Raw genomic sequence first — 22,184 nt, forward strand, 5'->3', positions numbered from 1 at the left:
CTTCCTCATTACCTAGTCCTCAAATTCTTGAAATCTGAATTCTAACTCTACAACTTCACCAAAACTGTCCTTTTCAATTTTCTCAATAATTTCACAATAGCTCAGACTGATGATTTCTTCTCAGTGTTGACTTTTTGGGAGGTTTTTTTGTTTTTTTGTTTTTTTTTTTTTCTTTAATATCATGAACCACCTGATCTAATTGATACTGATCTAATTCTCCTAGTTATTTGATTCTCCTTTGCTTCTGTACTTTCTGTCTCTTCGCCATGGAAATACTTCATAGCTTTCTCCTATACCATTTTCTCTTCTATGTTTAAATTCTCCATCTTAAATGATCTCAAAAGGTTCTATTCTTTGAGTTTAATAGTCATCTATATGAAAATAAGTTGCCAATTTTTGTATCTAGAACTTTCTATCCTATGACTAGAAATGCATTTTCAGTTATCATTGGTTACTTCCTCCTAGATGACCTATATGAACATAATTTAACAGGCAAAAATGGAATAGCAATCACTTTATGTTGGTTGGGGGAAAATTTTCCTCATCATATATAGTGCCTGTTGTTAAAAACATAAATTAAAAATATTATCAAAGCATGTCTTTAAAATCAAACCATGCTAGACTAAGTAAAACAAAGACTTACCAAAACAAGCTGAACATTTAAACAACTAGATTTTCTTTCCTAAACTTCTCTATTAGGAAGAAATCCCTACTATCTTTCCTAGTACATTTCACTAATCATGGGATAAATTTTGATTTTTCTCTCTACCTTTTCTTCTCTCAGGATTAGCTAATTCTGATTCAATTCCTATCCCATTCTCTTTACTCACAAGGTCCTCACTTTACAGTCAAAACTTTTCATCTTATAAAAAAAAGATTGTTTCATTTATTGAATTTGTATCTCTAGCGTCTAACACAGAGTAGGAGCTAAACAAATAATTGTTGATGGATTGATTATTGTCTGGATTCTTACACTAGTCTTTACACTTATTTTTCTGCTTCCAGTATCACCACTTTTTAATCCCATCTCCACAGAGCTGCAAAAATAACTTTCTGATATTATTGGTCAGAATATATACCTATTCTCTAAAATATGACTCTGTGGTCTACTTTTCTATACTTTTAAAAATCTTTACTCCTCTTTTAATCATTCTACATTCTAGTTGCTTCCTGAACTTGGGCTTCTATTTCCTATCCTTGTGCCTTAGCACAGGCTGTCTTCTTGGGGATATAATTTCAGTAAATGAAACAGTCCTTACAAGATAATAAAGCTCTGCATTGAAAATCATTTAGCTTTTTTAAAGACGCAATGTTGATGAAACATCCTACTTGAAGTCTTCCTTAAATTATTTTTAATTTTTAATTTATGGGATAAAACAAGCAATTCTATAACATAGTAAAATAGGGGAAAAAAATGATTGCATGTGAAATTGCAAATCTTTAATGTGCAACCTGCTATTCCTTTTAAAAGTATTATGTAAATTTCTTTTTTTTCTTGCTTCCATGGCACTCCACCCTCAACCCTGCCCTAGAGATGAAAGCCTTTCTTGATCCTCAAGTTGTTAGTGCAATCCCCTCTCCTCAAATTACTTTATTAACTAATGTCCATATTATCTATATTTATAAATCTATATGTTTACACAGATATTATGAATATGTTATATGTAGAGATCATTAATACATGTACATATACTCAGATACATGTGCATATGTCTTTATATAACAATATACATACATGTATATATTGTACATATGCTTATATATATATAAACATATGGATGTAAATAATTTATATGAGGGTGCACACATATTCATGTCTATGTTGATATGTGTGTGTATATATATATATATATATATATATATATATATATATATATATATATATATATATATATATATATATATATATATATATATATATATATATATATATATATATATATATATATTTCCCCATTAGAATAAAATTTCCTTTAGAACAGAAGTTGTTTCATTTTGGCCTTTTTGTATCCTTAGCACTTATCACAGTGGTTTGAACAAGATAGATATTTTATAAATGTTAAACTGCACTCAACTTCACTGGAATAAAAACCAAAGCACAGTAATCTTACCGACTCTGCATGCTCCATGACAGCCAAGACAAAGAAGACATACTCTTGACCACTCTGGAGCTGCTTGTTTGTGAAGCCACCATAATGTTTCTCATCCCCCAGGGTGAATTCAGTAGGAAGAACATCAAAATGAGCAGCAATATATGGCTTTAGTTCAACCTCTCTTTCATGACGGAGGCTCCTGCGTTTCCGAGATATTTCCTTAAGAAGCTTTTTTTGTGAGGTTGGGGAGAAAAAAAAGAAAAAGACATAAACATCAATAATAGAATCTATTGGGAATTTAATGGGAAAATATATTTCAAGACCAAAGCCAAACTAAATGCAATGCATCTGGATTTCATTGGATATGCCAGCATTCCTAAATTTTAATCCTCTTGGTTTTTTTCTATTTCTTGCCTTTTTTGTGAAAATGAGGTACTAGAAGTTACTATCAGATCACTCAATGTTAATATGACCAAAGAAGTCAATTTTTAATAAATCATATCATTGTCCACACTCACAAATTTCTACAAAGAAAAGTAAATAGCACATTAAAACTTATATGAGGAGAATTAGACAGGTTCTTGCAAGGAACACAGGAGATAGAGTAGGAGAATATAGAGATTACCTAATATAATCTAATCCTTCTGTTTAATAGAAAAAAAAAAACAAACAAAACAACAAAACCAAAACGACAACAACAAAAACCCAACTCAAGCTCAAAAAAACGGGAAGCAACTTGCACCAACTTACACAGAAAATGAGTCAAGATTTGAACAAAGATCCTGTTCTTTTCACTACCCTACAATTTCTTAGCTAAGTAATCATGTCTCTGTCTCATTTTAATTATTCAACATAAACATCACTTGATTTTATAGACATACTTTGAGTCATACTTTTGCTTATGCTATAAGGCACTTTACAGATTTTTCCCCAGCATCAATATAAAATAACAGAATATTTGTCTTCATGCACATGAAATTGATACATTATTTATAAATATATAGTGCCTTACATTTCATTATTTTGCAGGAGGTCAAATTTTAATGAACTATTTAAGAATTATTCATATTTTAATCCCAAACAAGTTTCTCCCTGACATGTAGCATTTGTTCTTCTTTCTGGTATATACTAGTAAGAAAATTCATGTAAATATGGTGATTATTTTTGGGAGTGGGGTCACATTCTACTCTAAGATTAACAAAAATTATTTTTGGATCATATATTGTCTTGAATACCCATATGATTACCCTTAAATGCTTAATTATTATAAGTTCTCAATTATATTTTATGTAATATGTTCTGAACCTCAATAAGTATAATCACTTATCTAAAGAATCAAAGTTCTAAACACAATGGCAGTGCTTTCAATCAAGTTTAGATCAAATGTCTTGATTTTATTATAAATCTCTAATTTTCTCATTTGTCAAAAGGGGAGAGCATTAAATTACATGATTTCTAGAATCCTTCCCAGGGTTAACATACTTGAATTCTCTAGAACTCTCCACTTGATAGCGGAAGGTTAATAATGCATTACAGACTCCCTCCTCTTCACTGATATTTATAGAAAGTTTTAAGGGTCATGAAACACTTACTTTAAATAAGGTAACTAGGTGGCATAGTAAATAAAGTGTTCAACCTGGAGTCTGGAAGACCTAAGTTAAAATCCAGCCTCAGATATTTACTAGCTGTGTGACCCGGGGTAAGTCACAACCCCAATTACCTTAGAAAAAATAAATAAAATAAATAAACTTATTAATTATAAAGATCAGTTGAAATACTATTTGTAAAGCACTTAGCAAAGAAGTTAACACATGGTAAGTTATAGAAATGTTATTTATTGTTATTATCATTATTATATACATTATTTTACTTAAGATTTACAATGACACTATGAGGTAGATACCAGAGGTATTCTAATTTACATTTCATAATGAGGAAATAGATTCAAAGAGATTAGTATGACAATGTGAGAGGGAGAGTTTGATTAAAAGTCTGCCAATTATAGGCCCATTCTATACTCCTATCCAATAAGCTGTACTATTCAATTGCCTAAATAGAAACCAGCCAGTCTTATGACATACTTTGATCATACAAGTGACTTGAAAATACACTTTAAGACAGAAATCATTTAAGCTTATGCAAATAATATTGACTATATTTATTTCTCTAAGAAGAAAAATGGACATAATCTGAAGTGAAATAGTGTCTTGCTTTGGTAAAAATATGTTGGCAGCTCCTCTCTACTTATTTTCAAGGGTATTCTAAATCTTAATGAACAAATCTCAGATCCACATTATACTAATACTTTATTTTTTATAGACAATGACAAAGCCTAACTATTTAATTTCACTTATTATAATGGTGAATATGTTCTTGATCAGAGAAAAAGGTCCTTTGGCTTCCCCTTAACTGAGTGATGGCTTGAGATTTCCTCCCACCTACTCTTTGTCTTTTCTTGGGCAAACATCATCATACTGAAGAATAAAGATGCAGAATAATTCTGTAGCCATTTATGCAACCGGCTTAGATTTTTACCACAAAGTGAAGTTAACACAGTGGATGGAGAAAGGCATATTCACAGCTGAGAAATTAGAATTAAATGTCTGGGATAAGATTAAAACTTCAGTGTAAAAGTGAGTAGAAGTAACTCTTATGAAAATTTTATTATAACACATGCTCACTATGGCAAGCTTTAATTATAGTTTCTTCAAGATCCTAGTGACTAAATATGGATCTTTCCCCTCTCCTCTCCTGATTACCAAATTTACCAGGAAGTTAACTCAAAGACATAAAGGATCATGTTTAGTCTGAGCTTCTTAGAGACACATAAATGAGTACACGATTTTTAACTAAAATTTTAAGTATATGCTATCAAAACAGAAAAGAAATGTGCACATAATGATAATCTAAGAATAAGACTATTTCTGATACTCTAATAATTTCTCAGTTATTTGGATTTAATTTACTGAAAAAAGAGAAATACACATATACATATATATTTATGTATATGTAAACTTATATTCTATCTACATATCTAAAAGATCTTTTGGACTACTTTATAGCATTATTGCCTGCATGAACATAATCAAATCATTCAAACTTTCCTGGCCTCAGTTTCCCTACTTGGAAAATAAAGGATCATTTAATGGCTTTTCCATACCTAAATCTATGATTTAAAAGAAAGATGTTAAAACTGTATCTTGTTCTGGTTCCCTTGATTACCATTTTTGCTTCTAGTCAATACAATGTCAGTTTAAAAGTAGCTGGCATCAAGTTATAATAGCAAGAAGGCAGATTCCAAAATGAACCTAGAATTCATGCACAGACCAAGATCAAAGGAACATAATGTACAAGTTGTATTATATATTAATAAAAACACATCCTGGGAATATCTGCTGAATCAGAGGTAACTAGTAAGACTGCTCTCAGGGCTTTTTGGTCGTATAATATGGAAATTTCAGATAAATTCCAGAAATCTACAGTAAGACAAGCAGAACACCAAAGGTTACTGATAACTTTGAGATGAATTAGATCTGCTAACTTTAAAATTTTACCAACATCTTTGAGATTATTTGGATATGTTAATGAATTAGCCTCAAGGTGGCACAGCTAATACTGGGATTTTTAGCCCACAAAAAATTTATGAGGTCCTCTCCCCAATCATCTCCCATCTTCATCAATATCCATGTAGCCAAATGCTCTCACCTGTAATCCATGGTTTTTAAGTGATTCTCTGTGCCTCTCTCTCTCTCTCCCTGTTTTCTTCCCCACAATGATTCAAAAAACTTCATCCACTATCTCAATACTGACCCCAAGTTGTCTGTCTCAAGACACTTTTTTTACTTCTTGGTCTGTCTCTGTACTCTCTGTGCCTTTTTAAAGCATGAGGACAGCCTCACTTCCCATTGTCATTGTAGCAACAGAACCAGACATGACTGACCCATTTTATAATTTCACAAATTAATTAGCAATTCAAAAGCGCATCAGATTAGAAGCCAGGAGATCTGAGCTTAAGATTCTTTTCTTGTAACAAACCAGCCTGCTGACTTTAGGTTTGTCATATCCCATTCTCCCTTCTTGTAACAAACTAGCCTACTGACTTTAGGCTTGTCATAGCCTACATCCTCCCCTCCTCAACCCAACCTCAGTACACATCAGATCTCAGCTTCCCCATCTATTAAATAAACGTGTTTGACTAAATGTCCTTTAAGGTTGGTACACAACTCATATTCTTTAATTACATATAACAAATTTAGATATTTAAAAAAAATCTGAAAAAAATAACTAAATCATGTGAATTAACCTTAACCTTAAATGTAAACTTTCTGGCCAAAACTTCATTGTATAAAACAAAAACAAACAAACAAACAAAAGTGTTGTACTTTTATTAAATCCCCAAATAAAGAGATACCCTCATGAGTAGAATGACTTAAGTTCTACTGATCCTGTTTGTACTAATATACATTTGATAATTTGTGTATTTGTTCTCCATCTACAAGGTTGGATTAGGTCACCTTTCTTTTAAAGATATAGGTGTTCATATGGATAATTTTAAAAGTCCTTTATAAAAAAAAAAAAACTGACCTCCAATGCTGGAGAAATATTGCTTTTGGGGAATCAGGAAAAAGGTCAGCATAGATGTAATGTAAATGTTAGCAGTCACTAAATGTGAAAAAAGCAAACAGCCTGTTGGTCAGCTATGTATCCCTTTGAAAGCTGGTTAATCAAGTACAAATAACAGTAGTTTGTGTGAATATATCACCAAACCACTTCAACCTCACTGATCAAACCCTGAATGTACTCTTGATTTCATTCATATTTTAGAGGTAGGATGGTATCATAATTCATCCATATTACTGTCGTTTCCAGGAGTTACTATCTAACTCCTAGGTATTTGAGATGTTTGAATTGTTCTGATCTCCATAGTATTTCAAATGTGCAATGAATCTCAAATGCAACCATTCAGGTTACAAAGAGAATCCCTTTATTTTGCATTTATTCAGTTGGAATGCTGCCTCTATTTTATTCTAAATCACAAAGATATGTTTGGATGGCAGCAAATGGAAAGTGCACTATGTTCCAATCAAAAACTGGTCCCACCTCAAATGTGCAATTAAATTCAAAGATTACATATCATTTGGGTTGTCCCTGGCTGGATCTGTGATGAAGTCTTAACTTCTATCACATCACCTTGAACAATTGGAGGAGCTAATGTGGTCCAATGGAAATAATACTAATTTCGATTTGAATTCTGGGTGTCATTTGCTGTGTGATTTTTCTTTCTTTCTTCTTCTTGACAATTTACTTTACCCTTCTGGAGCTCCAATTACTATCTACAAATGAGAGAGAGTTCAACTAGAATATCTCTATCTTCCCTTTTAACTCTGACTCTATAAACATATGGTTCCAAGTAATCTCATTTCTCTGACCTCAGTTTCCTTTATTTGTAAGGTAGAAATGACAATCTTTATAGTACCTACCTTAGAGGAAACTTAGATAAAAATATCTTTTATACCTTAAAATACTACATAAATGTGAGCTACCATCAATAAATATAACTAATACTCCCATTTTTATATTGGTAATAACAAATGTGCCCGAACTGGCCTTGATAACAGCAATTGTGTTCATGGAATTTATCACTTTGGGAGGCTCTTGCACAGAATGGGACAAACTAGAAGATAATGTTGGGAGTAATTCTCCTTCAGAACCATCCTTCAATTTTTATAGGCATAGATATGAGTCATAGCTGCAGAAATTCCCTTAGGCCACCATTCTCTCATTTGAGAGGTTTCCAACAAATTGAATTACAGGCTTTTTAAAAAATTACTTGGTCAAACATATTTAAGACTTTCATCTGAGTAGCACTGCTTTGTCATATTTGGAAGTGTCAAGTGGTACGATGAAATTGCGACAAAGCTTTTATATTATCCACAGTAAGGGGGATAAAAAAGAGTCTGGAGGGAACAGAAAGTAGATGAGTAAGCATAAAGTGAGAACATCGCTTACTACTCATTCGTTCCCCTCTACAATAGTTACTTGATGTATTGGAAGTACTTCCAAAAGATATATCAAGGGCTTGGGTTCTTTATCAGAAATAATTTTCATTTTCCAGTCAATGCATATCTTATTTCTTCCACCATTAATTCTACAATGTGGTCTCAATTATATCAGTAAAAAAGTGGGAAACAACCCATCCTGACCTAAATATTTCTGAATTAATAAATGTTCTTTATCAAACTATTATACAGATTAATGCACCACAACTTGCAGGATGATTAAAATGACCCTTTGTTATAGGAATCAGCAGCACAGACCCATAGAATTTAATTGCAAGGAAGTTCAATGTCATAGAGCCTCACATTTTAATCTATTAGCCTTACTGCATTATGATGGGGATTCTGGAGGTTAAAATTTGGTTGTAATAGTAACTCAGTTTTCATTACTTACTACCAAATGACTTTTAAAAATAGGTCTTAAAGCTTAAATGCATTCAATTCAATATTAGACTATCTCAGTGTCATGAATAACATTTTTGTCAGTTTATTTTTTAAGTAAAAAAGAGAGTAGGTCACACGTTTTAAAAAACTAATTCTAATCAAAATGGAATGGAGATATTGTTGAAAATTATTTGAGAACTGATTAAAATAATGAAGAATATTTCAGTCTTTAATTGATTAGTCAGCTGTAAGAAAAATCATATCTTGCTCTCCATTACTTTGGAGAGACTAACTAATCCTTTTGCATCTTCTAATGAAGGATTATTATTCTTGCAGTATCACAGATAATTATTTTCTTCTCTGTGTCTTTTGAACATTGTGCTGGGGATGAGGAAAACAATTTTAAAATTACCTAAATTATTTGACAATATTAGGGAAATAATGCCAGGATATTTGAAAAATCCCTCAACTACTGACAATAATAACATTGGCTGGACAACTAAGTAGTGGAATGGATACAGCACTGATCCTTGAGTCAGGAAGACTCAATTTTCTGAGTTCAAATCTGACCTCAGACACTTAGTAGCTGTGAGACACTGAGCAAGTCACTTAATCCTTTTTGTTTTAGTTTCCTCAACTTTAATTTGAACTGGTGAAGAAAATAGTAAACAACTACAGTATCTTTGCCAAGAAAACCCCAAATGGGTTCATGGAGAGGCAGACAACAGAAATGACTGAACAACAACAAATGTTAACACAAACACTTAAGGATGAATTTAAATTTCCCTCCCTCAGTTCACTCGGTATCCTCTGCTCTGCCTAGTTTCACTGATACAGAATAAGATGCCCCTCCTAAATTAAGTTTATCATCCCTAATCTCATCACCATACTGTAACTCAGTACTCCCTCAGTCTCTGGTCTTCTCAAATTAGATGGCTGGAGGGAGGAATACTAAACTCTTCTCAATGCCTTTCTTGATGGAAGACAAAAATGACTCTCTGACTCATTTCACTCTACCCATCTGTTGCTCCACCTGGTTTAATTCCACAGAACATGATGTGCCTTGCTACTGAATATCCCCTGTCTTCACCTTCACTCCCATCGGCATTCTTGACTTCTTTTGTATGTTGTTTTCCCTCCTTGAGAGAAGGGACTATCCTCTGTATTAATTGTACCTCTGAAAATATAGCAACTTCTTATTCTTAATTAATTAGTTATGGAGGAGGATAAAAAAAAAATCAAACCTATCTTTCTACATACATAAGCATAAACATATACATGTACAAATGTATGAGTACTTTACTTAAGAAAATATGTTTAAAATTTTTAAAAATCACTTAAATAAAAGCACTTTTAAAAACTCCTTTACAGAAGATTCAAACCAGTATCTAAACAGCAATACCCTTTGCTACATTTACAAATGTTGCTCAGCTGTAATATATATATATACACACACACTTTGGGGCAGGTCTTTTTACTTCTCTATGCCTCAATTTCTTCACCCATAAAAGATTAGACTATAGAAGATCTATAAAAGCCAAATTCAGATATGAACTTAATAAATCCAATTTATAAAAATATAATTTGCATATAGTTCTTTTTTTGGACTAGCTAATTATATAAAATGAAACAATCCAAATAATTCTTCCTCAGAAAGCTTTGGGAAATCAAGACCATAATTAATTTATGTATTGTATTTACTGTATTTACTAGTTGTGAATTTTTTTATTGAGTGAATAATAAAGATTTATTAAATATCTACTGTGGGTAAGGCACTGTTGTACAAAGAAGATAAGGCTGTAAATTTCCCCATTCCAAAACTATTTTAAATGTTTAAATATGAAGGAGACTGAAAAATAATTTCCTTATGAGCAGAATTATATGCACCACACACAAAAGCCACAAGAGAAGTTAAATATTAAACTATGGTGCATATTTCAATTTAGCACTTCTTGTATCTTGGGCCAATACCTCATTGATGAAGTAGACTATTATTGAAGTTCATATCAATGATGATTAAACCTTTAAGATAGCTTATTTCACCTCCCATGCTTCTGCAACTTGGTTTATAACAAGCAAAGAGAAAAATATTACAGCCAAGAATAATTAAAACCATTTGTACATTTTGCTGCAACTCAGCATCTTCTAATTTAAGTAATGGCATCTTTGTGTTGGCCCCCTACAGACTGTGAACATATGCCTTGATAACTCATACTAGAGAGACATCTCAAGGTAGCAAATGGACTAGAGACCATCATGGTATGATTACTATTTAATTAATTAAATAGTCAATGTAATGAAATAAACAAAAGAGACATTTACCTCATCTAATTCCATTTCATCTGGACTTTCCCATGGCTTGATAAATTTTCCACGTGACTTCTTCAAAGGCACAATTACTATGTAATAACCCCTAAAAGGAAATATAGACAAAACGGTTAAAATAAGTTCAAGCAGTGAAATATGTTGACTTAAAAATTATCTTTTATACAGTGACTGAGATTAAAGGCAAATTAGATGAAAAGTGCATTCTTCTCTCAAAGTATTCATAACCAATTACTTAATTTTTTTTCACTTTTTCCAATAAAACAGGCATTTCATTGCAACTTTGATGATGAGGTATTATGAAATATCTAGAAGGCAATTCTGCAATACAGATTATCAATTAATTCCCTCTGTAGCATATTCCCTAGGGCATTAAGAGGTTAAAAACTCCTATATTTGGGGGGGGAGAGAGAAAGAGAGAGAGAGAGAGAGAGAGAGAGAGAGAGAGAGAGAGAGAGAGAGAGAGAGAGAGAGAGAGAGAGAGAGAGAATGGATTGATTATTAAGAGGTTAATTAAAATAATAATAATAATAATAATAATAATAATAATAACCAGGGTGTTTGGAGGCAATCCAACCCAGGTCTCTCTGCCTCCTTGTATAGATGTGGGTCTTATCTTTCAATTTCTAAAACTAAACATTCTGTTTTTCATACCACACCCTCTGCATTTGATAACTGACATTTTTTTAAAAAGGGAAAATAAGCATGTTACAATTGTACTCTGGTTTTATAAGCATGACTAAAATTATATTTAGAGAGCTAGGATTTCTGTAATATGGAACACTCTTCCCATTTTATTTTAAATCTCTCCTCTAAGGTGTTCTTTTTAAGAAAGGGCAACTTCTACTATTTTCTCCTCTGATGTTTCATTTCTGAGATGTAATTGACTGTCATGACTTGAATGCTGTGAAAATATAGAACCAGCTTTGGAAGGTCCTCCTTGAACTAGGAAAGATTTAAGAACAGGGCCAGAGGTAGACTTTGTATCTGGTTACAAGATCAGTTTAGATATATTCTGAGATGCTCATTACTAGACGATTCATTAGGGAATGAATTTTTTTTTGTCAGAAACTTACAAAATTCTCTTATTAAGGTATGCAGGGGCTTTGATCTCTGAAGGAATAACAAATCAGTGCCACACCAACAAAACTAGGGATCATGATGCTTACAGAAAGTATATGTTTATTTTATATTTTATATTATATTATATTTTATATTTATATGTGGTAGTATATGTTTATTTCCTTCCTCTTAACTAATTTTCCATAGAATATAACTAGGAATTATGAAATTTTAAGGTATTAAAATAGGTATATTAATATTAACCAAGCTTGAGAAAAAAAATGAGGGAATAGTTGTAACTGAGTAACAAGGTTATATAAACACTTCTCAAAAAATCAACAATATTTTTGTCACTATCAAAAAAAAAAAAAAAAAGAGGGGAAGGCTCCACTAACATATTTTCTGGTGCCTCACAATCCATATGCAATCATATGGAATCACCTAATAGTCAACACCAAAAGAACACAAAATCCGATGGATTAAATCAAGGTGGAAATACTTTTATTTTCATCCCAATCACTGCAATGCTACATTTGAATGATTGATGTTGTTAGACAAGCAATTCATACTAAGTTATGGAGGGACCACAATTTGTATTAGTGGAAGCAATAATTATATAAGTAACATGAGCAACTTTCCCCTGGGCCTGAAGTAATGACTCAATAAATTCTTCAATCAGTTAGCTAGTCAACTGCATGCCAACAACTTTCATTTATTAAGCACCTATTACATAATAGAAGTTGTGTTAGATTATTGGAGGATACAACAATTTTAGTAAAGATAAGATTCCTTACTTCATAGACTAGATAATATTGAATGATAACAAGCAAGTCATGATAATACACAAAATTATATTATAAGTTTATCAGGGAGATACAATACAAAATTCTACATGATGGCTGGAGTTTTCAGGGAAGGCTTCTTTTTTTTTTTTTTTTTAATATATATATATATATTTTATAATATTATCCCTTGTATTCATTTTTCCAAATTACCCCCCCTCCCTTTATTCCCTCCCCCCGACGACAGGCAATACCATACATTTTACATGTATTACAATATAGTCTAGGTACAATACATGTGTGCGAATATCATTTTCTTGTTGCACAATAAACATTAGAATCCGAAGGTACATGCAACCTGGGCAGACAGATATTAGTGCTAACAATTTTCATTCCCCTCCCAGTGTTTCTTCTCTGGGTGCAGCTACCCCTGTCCATCATTGATCAACTGGAAGTGAGTTGGATCTTCTTTATGTTGAAGATTTCCACTTTCAGGGAAGGCTTCTTGAAGGAAATAACTGTCTTTTGAATTGACATGGGTAAGAGAAGATAGCTAAGTGTTTAAGATCAAAGAAAGGGATCAAAAATGAACTCCTATCATCTTGAGCCAGAAAACTCAAATATTACACTATTCTGAGGGATGCTATGAATATTTACACTTCTCAAGTTTTGAGTTACCATTTTTTACAGTCTTCTATGCATTCTTAGCTCTTTCTCTATTGTGTTTATTTGTAACCCTTCTCTCCTCACCCCATTATTCTATTCTGCAGCCATGTTTAATTTTTTTTCCTTTTCTTTGTGATTAGAAAAGGAATGGAACTATCCATCCATTGCAATTAATTAGCACTAAGGTAGTACAACCATAACATTATACCTCAATTTATCTCCAAAGCATTCATTAATGGTGGTCAAAATAATGACCATTTCAAAGCAATTCTTTAATATTGAAAGCAATATAGAATTAAATATCAGAACTTCTCATAACTGAAAACTCATGCCTCTGCCTCAGCTTCCCAATCCTTAAATCTTTATAGGGTTAGGTAGGGCTAAACATTCATTTTCTTGCCTTGCAAATGTTATCTGTATAAATAAGTATGATACAGTTTAAGTAGCACTATCTTTACAGTTAGAGGTACGTATCCTGTCTCTCATGTTACATTACACAAGTGACTTGACCTATAGAAACTTCATTTTCCTGACTTGTATGATGAAAGAATTGACCTAGATGGTCCCAAGTATATATGTGTGTGTGTGTGTGTGTGTGTGTGTGTGTATGTATGTATGTATATAATTGTCTAATTCGAATTAGTTTATCCAATAATTCTATTTCAATGTCTGCTTTCTTCTGCAAGAGTAGTTATGACTGCCACAATTCAGATAGGCAGTTCTAGTCTGTATCTGCATCAAAGCATCATGACTATTCAGTTCTGGGGTTTGAAAGAATTTAGGGTAGAATGAAATGACCTCCAATAGAAGAAAATAAATCTCTAATTTTCCCTTTACTTGCATTCCAAATTCAAGTAGGCTCCACAAAATGAGGTAATAATTGAGTGATTAATGTTTATCTGTATTTCATGATGAACTGTATTCCCCAGGCCTATTTTTTATAGTGAATACTTAAGTCAATAAATGGTCTTAATCTAATGAATTAGCTGTGTAAAACTTTTCCCTACTGGGAGAACCTTCAGGTTTGAAGTTCACAGAAACTTTTTATTTTTCCATTTAACCCAAAGAATCTATTTTGTAATCTATTACTTGTATCACAAGTCAAGGGAGGGGGGGTTAGGGAGAGATCACTGGTCTTTGTTCTATTATTTTGTCCTGAGTTGATACTATCAGTGCAGCATGATAAATCAATTTCAGCTGCTTCCTAGGACCCAAACTCTCAGCAACAGATACTTATACAGTGAAGGTAGACATGGAAATAGAGTCACATGATTAAGCCAAAATTAAACGTTTTAGCATATTTTTCTCTATTGGATATTACCAACTTTTAGGTCATCAAGTGAAATGTCTGAATTTCAGTGAATGATTAAGACTTTTTGCTTTCCCACCTACATGTTCTGGTTCACAAAGTCTTCTCCTGCATTTCTCCCTATCAAAAATCCTATTCATTGATCTAACCTCTCTAGAGAGTAATTTGGAATTATGCCCAAAGGGCTAAAAAACCATGCATACCCTGTTATCCAGAAATGTCTCTATTGGGTCTACAACTCAGAAAAGATAATAAAAGAGGAAAAAAGACTCACATGTACAAAAATGTTTGTAGCAGCCCTTTTTATAGTGGCAAAGAACTGGAAATTGAGTGGACGCCCCTCAGTTGGGGAATGGAATGGAATGGAATGTTATTGCTCTATAAGAAATGATGAGCAAGCTGATTTTGGAAAACCCTGGAGAGACTTACATGAACTTCTGTTTATATAATGAACAGAATGAAGTGAGCAGAACCAAGAGAACATTGTACACAGTAACAAGAAGATTATGTGATGATCAAGTGTGATGGACTTGGATCTTTTCAGCAATGAGGTAACTCAAGGAAGTAACAATATAGACAGTGTGATGGAAGGGGCCATCCACATCCAGAAACAGAACCATGGAGACTGAATGTATAGCAAACATAGTGTTTTCCCCTTTAGTTGTTGTTTGTTTGCTTAATTTTCTCTTGCACTGTCTCCCATTTGATCTGATTTTTTTTTGACAGTATGATGAATATGGAAATATGTTTAGAAGAATTGCCCATGTTTAACCTATACCATATTGCTTGTAGCCTTTGGAAAGGGGAGGGGAGATGAGCAGGAGAAAACTTTGGAACATAAGGTTTTACAAAGATAAATGTTGAAAATTATCTTTGCATGTATTTGGAAAAATAAAATACTATTAAAATAAATGAATGTTGAAAACAACAGCAAAAAACCTTCATTTGTTAAGAATTAAAAAAACAAACAAAAACAAACCACATCTTTCCTTAAGTTTTTGCTCACTGCTCAGTGATTTCTCTCTCCTCTCAATTTCTGCTTTTATCAGTTCCTGTGAATTTGCCATCTCCATATAGATGATTTCCAAATTTATATATCTAGCCATTGCCTCTCCCTTGAGCTCCAGTTTTCTATCAATTGTCTATTAAGTGTTTCAAACTGGATGTCCCATAGTGATCATGAACAAAAAATGTTTAAAATAAAACTCATTATCATCTTCTCTCCCAAAATTATATCTTCTAGAATTTCCTAGAAGACATTTTCATCATCATCCTTGTAATCATCCCATTTTGAAACCATAATGTCATTTTCAATTTCTTACTGTTATTTCACATATACAGTGTTGCCAAATCTTGTAGATTCTATTGCCACAACATCTCTCACATCTGTCCCTTTATCTTTATTCATATAGCCAGACACTTGAATCAGGTTCTCATCACGTCTTACCTGGATAACTGCAAGAGTTATTTTGTAAGAGTGAAATTTTACTCCCTTAAGTCTTTTCCATTTCTATTCTATCTTTCACACACAATTGCCAAATTGATTCTTCTCAAGCACAGCTCTGACCAGTGCTACTTGATAAAACTAAATATCTTCCTTTAAATAAAAAAAAAAAAAAAAAAAAAAAAAAACTAAACTAAATATCACCTCTAAGATCAAAGCCAAACTCTTCTGTCTAGCATTAAATGTCCTTCAGAACCAGGTCCTATTTTCAGTCAGCCAGCCAATAAACATTCATTTGTAAGGCACTGTGCTAAAATTTAGAGATATAAAATAGGGTAAAAGACACAATCTCTGACCTCAAGGAGCTCATAATCCAACATTATGATATTTTATTCCCTTTTCCATTCTGTGTGGCCCAAATAGACTGACAATTTTTCTGCTCCTCACGTTGGATGATACATCTATTTCTCTGTTTTTACATAGGGATGACATCCTTTCCCCCATGTTTAGAATACATTCCCTATTAAACTTCTCCTCTTAGACTTCCTGATTTCTTTCAAAGACTGGATGGGCTTTCCTGTTTCCTTTAGTTGTTAGGGCCTCTTCTCTTTTCTTAACCCAAATCCCTTGTAGCTAATTTGTACGTAATTAAAATGTTCCTATAGGTTTTCCTAATACAATGTAAATTCCTAGACATTTTTCTATACTGTTTAATTACTATCTTTGTATTCACAGGAACTAGTATAGGGTCTAGCAGGTATTTAATAACTACCTAATTGATTAACTATCATCTGTGTCCATTTTATGGTACTTAACACACATTGCTCTATACTGTAATTATTTGCATTGAAGTCTTATCTATTGTAAGATTGTAAATATCTGGGGACTAAAACATTTTTTAAAATATTTACAAAGTTCTTCCTGCAGTATTTTGCACAGTGTGTGAAAAATAATGTAGCACAGAGAACAAGGAATCCAAAGACCCATGTCTGACTCCCGCATACTCACTAGCTTTGTGATTTTGACACAAAATCAGGGTTTTCTCTGCTGTGAAAGGTAGCTAAGAGTAACCTCCTGCTAATCTCTCATGATCAAATATATATACACACCAAATGATATAATGTACGTGAAAGCATTTACTTGAAAATTGTTAAATGTTATTTATCCTACTATTGAAAATTATTAAATGTTGTTCTAAATGTGAAGTATTTTATTAACAAACATTAGGCAAATGAACAAATAAATTCTTACTGAACTCCCCAGAGTAGTCCACAAAACCAATTCTATCATGTCATACTTCTTCCATTTCTCATAAAGAAAAAAAGAAAAGGCACGAAAAATAAGATAATAGCAAATGCACCATTTCCCCAAAGTACTACTTCCCCTCTTTTAGCTCTGTTCTCCCTGAAATGGAAAATGGGTAATTTATAGATTATGTTTCTTTTATATAATCTCTGGCAGTTTCTTCTGCAAATATAGTCTACAATGCCCATTTCTTACTGTTCTACATGCTCATATAATTTGCATCTTTACCCTTCCCCAAATTCTGCCCCTATGATATGACTCTGAACAATGCTGTGTCCCAAAGCTGTCAAATTTTTACTTAGATTGCTCTGGGCTAGACAAATGCCTGCTGTAGAATCACCAAAGCTAGCATTTGCTAAAACAAATGTAGAGTTGTGAAAATAGATGAGGTGGAATTCAGTATTTTAGACATAGAACCACCCATTAAAAAACTACTATGAACCAAATGAAGTAAAAATGACATCTTTTGTAAGCAACAGAGTCTTGCTGCCCTTCTTGTACTAATTTCAATATTGTTACTGCCCAAAGTAATCAATCTTTACTTGTTTCCCTACTGATAAGTAAACAATTACAAGGGTCATAAGAGAACATAAGAATCAGGGTCAAAACAAGCCCTATTTACCACATTTATTTAGAAAGAAAATATTGTACCAGTGTCCAAACCTATCCAATAGACCTGCACATGTTGTTTTTGTTTTGTTTTGGTTTGGTTTGGTTTTTTTGTCTCTTAGTTTGGAAGAGAAGAAACATTTGTGCAGGTAGGCAAAGCAGCTTTCAATCACCAAAACTGCATTTTTCTCACACAAAATTACAGGCAGGCTTCCAGACAGCTCTCACCTAAAGAAGAGCTAGCCCAGGAACATAAATTTAGCACCAGTTTTGTTGAAAGTGTGAACAGTTCTATATATCTCCAATGAAATATCTGCTTTCTTTCCATGATCAGATACTGAATAATGAAGGAAGAAAGATGTTAACCTTCCTTAACATGGGGAAAGCTTCCTGATATGCTATTTTTTTTTTCAGGTCAGTATCACAGGAAAGGTTATCTGCACCAATAGCAGCAGCCAAGATTTGGAAAGTATTTTAAGGTTTGCAAAGTTCTTTACACATTTTAAGTCTTTTGAAGTGAGGCGCTTCCAGTGATTATTCCCTAACGTCATTAGACATCAAGAGCTCTCCTTTTTCCTTTCCCTTAGTTCTAATATTGGTTCTCACTCTGATGCTCTCCTAGTCTACTACTTTTACACTATTTCCCTTCCCCAGGATGAGTGGCAATACTTTCTGGAGCTTGTTAATATGTTTCTAAAAAAGAATACTTTCCTTTCTTTCTTATCCTGTATTCTATCTTATCCTACCATATCTATTTTCAGGACTAGAGAGGGAGAAGATGGGAATGAAAGTTCATTTTCTTTCCTCTCTTTTCCTACCGCTTTCTCTTTGCTGCTTACTCCCTCTTTTCCCCAATTCCACACAAACGAAACAAACAAAATCAACAACAGATAAGTGAAGTACAGGTTAAAAATAAAGGCAAATAAGGAAGAAAGCAACAAAAGAGGAATTATGGACCTAGGTATTCACCCATTCAGAAGGAACAGAATGAAATGGAAGTCTGGAATGAATGGTCTTTCCTTTCATTCTGTAAATCTTCAAGCCAAGATCTCTTGTACATTAGCTGATTCTCTTTTACTTTAATCAAATGAATTACTGAGATTTCTTGCCTTTTTTTCTATGCATCCTACTTTTGGGGGAGGGAGGAGTTAGGGTGAGTTTTCCTATTTTCCAATATTTAGGAAGAAGAATAGAACCAAGTGAAAACTATAATGAAAAATGCTCAACTTCAGAAAAGTTAAATTGTACTTTCAGATATAGTTAATATAAGACTTGTATGCTTTTCCTCTGAAATCTACTTCTAAACAGTTTCACTGTAGCATGACAGAGACCAAATGTTCCCAAAGGTGTAGTTTTCGAACTACAGATGCAGGAAGGAAGGGGCAGACTGTGCCTGGCCCTGGACTTTAGTTTATCTTTGAGGTTGAGGCAAACCACAGGAAGGTAAAATATTGATAGAATCTCCATTTTCCTCTCTAACTCTATCTTCCTCCTTTATTGTTCATATTTTTTCTGTTCATTACAATTTTGCCATTATGTTTAATTGCACACACACACACACACATACACACATACACACACACACACACATACACACATTTATGCAGATATCTATGTATCTATCTATTGGCATCATATTGAAATTTTTGAGGGCTTGAAAAGATGAAGAGAGAATTAAAATTGGTGGCCATATTGAAATTATGGGTAGCTTGAAATTTTGGTGAATCTGTGTTTTTTAAGGGTAGCTAAGAGCCTCAAATACTTAAGTTGTGTGATACTAAATCATTTAAACCTTGTTTGCCTCAGTTTCCTCATCTATAAAATGAGCTGAAGAAAGAGTTGATAAACTACTCTAGTATCTTTACCAAGAAAACCCAAATGTGGTCACAGAGAGTTAGTCTTGACTGGAAAATGACTAAACACATTTTTTTTTAAAAGATATACAGTTATATAACTGAATTTAGATTTATCAAAGATTTTACCTTATAAACACTTTTTATTGAATTTCTCAGTAAGATATTATTTGCAATGTATCTAAAATAAACAAAATTAAATACATCCTTATATTCTGCATGTGATTCAGTAACTGTCAAAATCACCCTTTTCTTTTTGTTTAAGAAAATTGACTTTCCATGGGGATCACAGATTTATCTTGGTTATATGATTTGCTCTAAATACATGTGGACAGAATAGTTGTGACAACAACAATAAAAATTCGATTATTTCCCTCAATTTATGATAATCTCTTTATTATTACATATGGATTTCAAGAAGTCTTCTGTCCACTGGTAACCCTCTGTCAGTTGTGAACTTTTCATTCTTCTCTGTTAGCGTTAATCCTTCCCCCTACACTTTTTCCCATTTGACCTTATTTCTTTAATAAACTTACTTTATGTTCTCATTTGCTGGTACTTCTGGTAGTTGCACAGTTATCATCCCATCCAAGTTGGTTTTCCCAATGAAAGCAGGCTTGGTACGCAGGACATCTGGAGCTGTCTTTGCTGTCACTCTGTGCTGAAGACCACCAGCACTATTCCCTCGATTTGTTAGGACAAATGAATAGGATTTCTCAGGCTTTAGGTTGACAATTAATTTCTGTGTGGCCCGGCCATCCACCTCAACTACCATTTTCCCATCATCATAAAGGATCTAAACAGAAGCATCCATTCAATAATGTTTGAATAAGAGAGACACAAATGCCTTATCTAAAATGATATGGTCTTGTTTAGCTACTAGGAATAAGCTTCATGAAGGCCAAAAATATGTTTTATTTCAATTATGAGTCTTCTCTTAAAACTAACAAAGTGCTTCCATAAAGCAGGAGTTTGCTGAATGGAACTAGTAATACTATAAATCAACCCAAAATAATTGGATGAGCATTCTGAGCTCTGTAAAATTCAAAACAATATGGAGTTGTCCACTATTCTTTTGTAAGATTATTTTTTCTTCTATGACTTTTTTTTTTAACCTACAACATAAATATATGATAGAGTGAATATGGAGGTTTTTGTTAAGTTCTTAATGGAATATACATGTACTTCAATGTACTGTTACAAGACTTTTCTAAAAATTTCCATTTTTTTCAATCTTATAGACTTAAAGACTTAAGACTCCCTAGGCTTAATGAAAAGCAGATATGCTATTGAAAAATTTGATTATGAATCTGGGATCATCATTTTCTCACTGCCTAAAGATATGTCCCTTAAATTGTCTAGACTTTAATTTACTAACTTGTAGTGTAAAAAGTTTATAGTGGGTGCTTTCCAGGGTCCTTTCTAGATCAAAATCCCATGATATTAAAGTTGCAGAAGCACAGAAAAAACTTCAAGAGAGCTTAAGAATTCCCTAGCTCTAGTCTAGCTCCTATGTGATACAATGGTCCTTTTTCTTTTCTTTTCTCTCTTTCTTCTTCTTCTTTTTTTTTTGCTGAACTTTATCAGTAGGCATCAAGAAAAAATTAAAAGAAAATTAATAGGAAAATGTCAAAATAGTGAATTCAATCACTATCAGAAGCTAAATGCATTACAGATAGACAGAAGGCAAAGAAATATATTTCTCTGAAGATGATTCCCATTTAGGTTAGCAAAGTTCAAGTTTGATATAAAAAGAAGATTGATTTGTTTTTCATTCTCTTTTGTGTTTAGAACCTAACAACCTAAAGTATTAAGTGATTGCTGAGTTTATCTCCTACACTGTATGCAATGTCAGCCTTCTGACTTGGAATGTTGCTTTCCCACTTACACGCAGGGAACAAGTTCATAATGACAAAGGGCAAATACTAAGGCCATGTTCAGTTCTACTGGTTCTCATGCCACTTAAATATAGCAGAAGCAAAAGATCCCCTATGCTCGGCAAATAACTGAACTGGATGATCTGTCACCCCTGATTTTATCCTTGATGGTTTACAAATGAGAAAACAACTTACTTTGAAAGGCATGGCAGAATTATAATTCTCTGGAATCTCCCAAGATAGTAATACTGACGTCTTCATTACTGCTTTGACATGAAAATTTTTTGCAAACACTGCTGGAAAAGGAAAAACAATGTATTCAAACTATTTCCAAAAATTCACTACCTATCCCTTTTCCACCGCTAATCAAAGGGAGTAAACTACTTGCTTTCTATTTTGATCCATGAGAGATGTGTTGG

General features: G+C 32.9%; 1 protein-coding gene across 1 annotated transcript in view; it reads right to left on the minus strand.

The window, feature by feature from the left end:
- The window catches only part of PTPRD (protein tyrosine phosphatase receptor type D), a 2,806,204-nt gene that overhangs the window by 148,844 nt on the left and 2,635,176 nt on the right, over positions 1-22,184 (minus strand). Inside the window, 4 exon segments of the mRNA XM_074282898.1 lie at positions 2,112-2,321; positions 10,856-10,946; positions 20,425-20,684; positions 21,961-22,061. Coding sequence (XP_074138999.1) covers positions 2,112-2,321; positions 10,856-10,946; positions 20,425-20,684; positions 21,961-22,061 — 662 coding nt within the window.

This window comes from Sminthopsis crassicaudata, chromosome 1 (assembly GCF_048593235.1).
Source record: "Sminthopsis crassicaudata isolate SCR6 chromosome 1, ASM4859323v1, whole genome shotgun sequence".
In the NCBI taxonomy this organism is placed as follows: domain Eukaryota; kingdom Metazoa; phylum Chordata; class Mammalia; order Dasyuromorphia; family Dasyuridae; genus Sminthopsis; species Sminthopsis crassicaudata.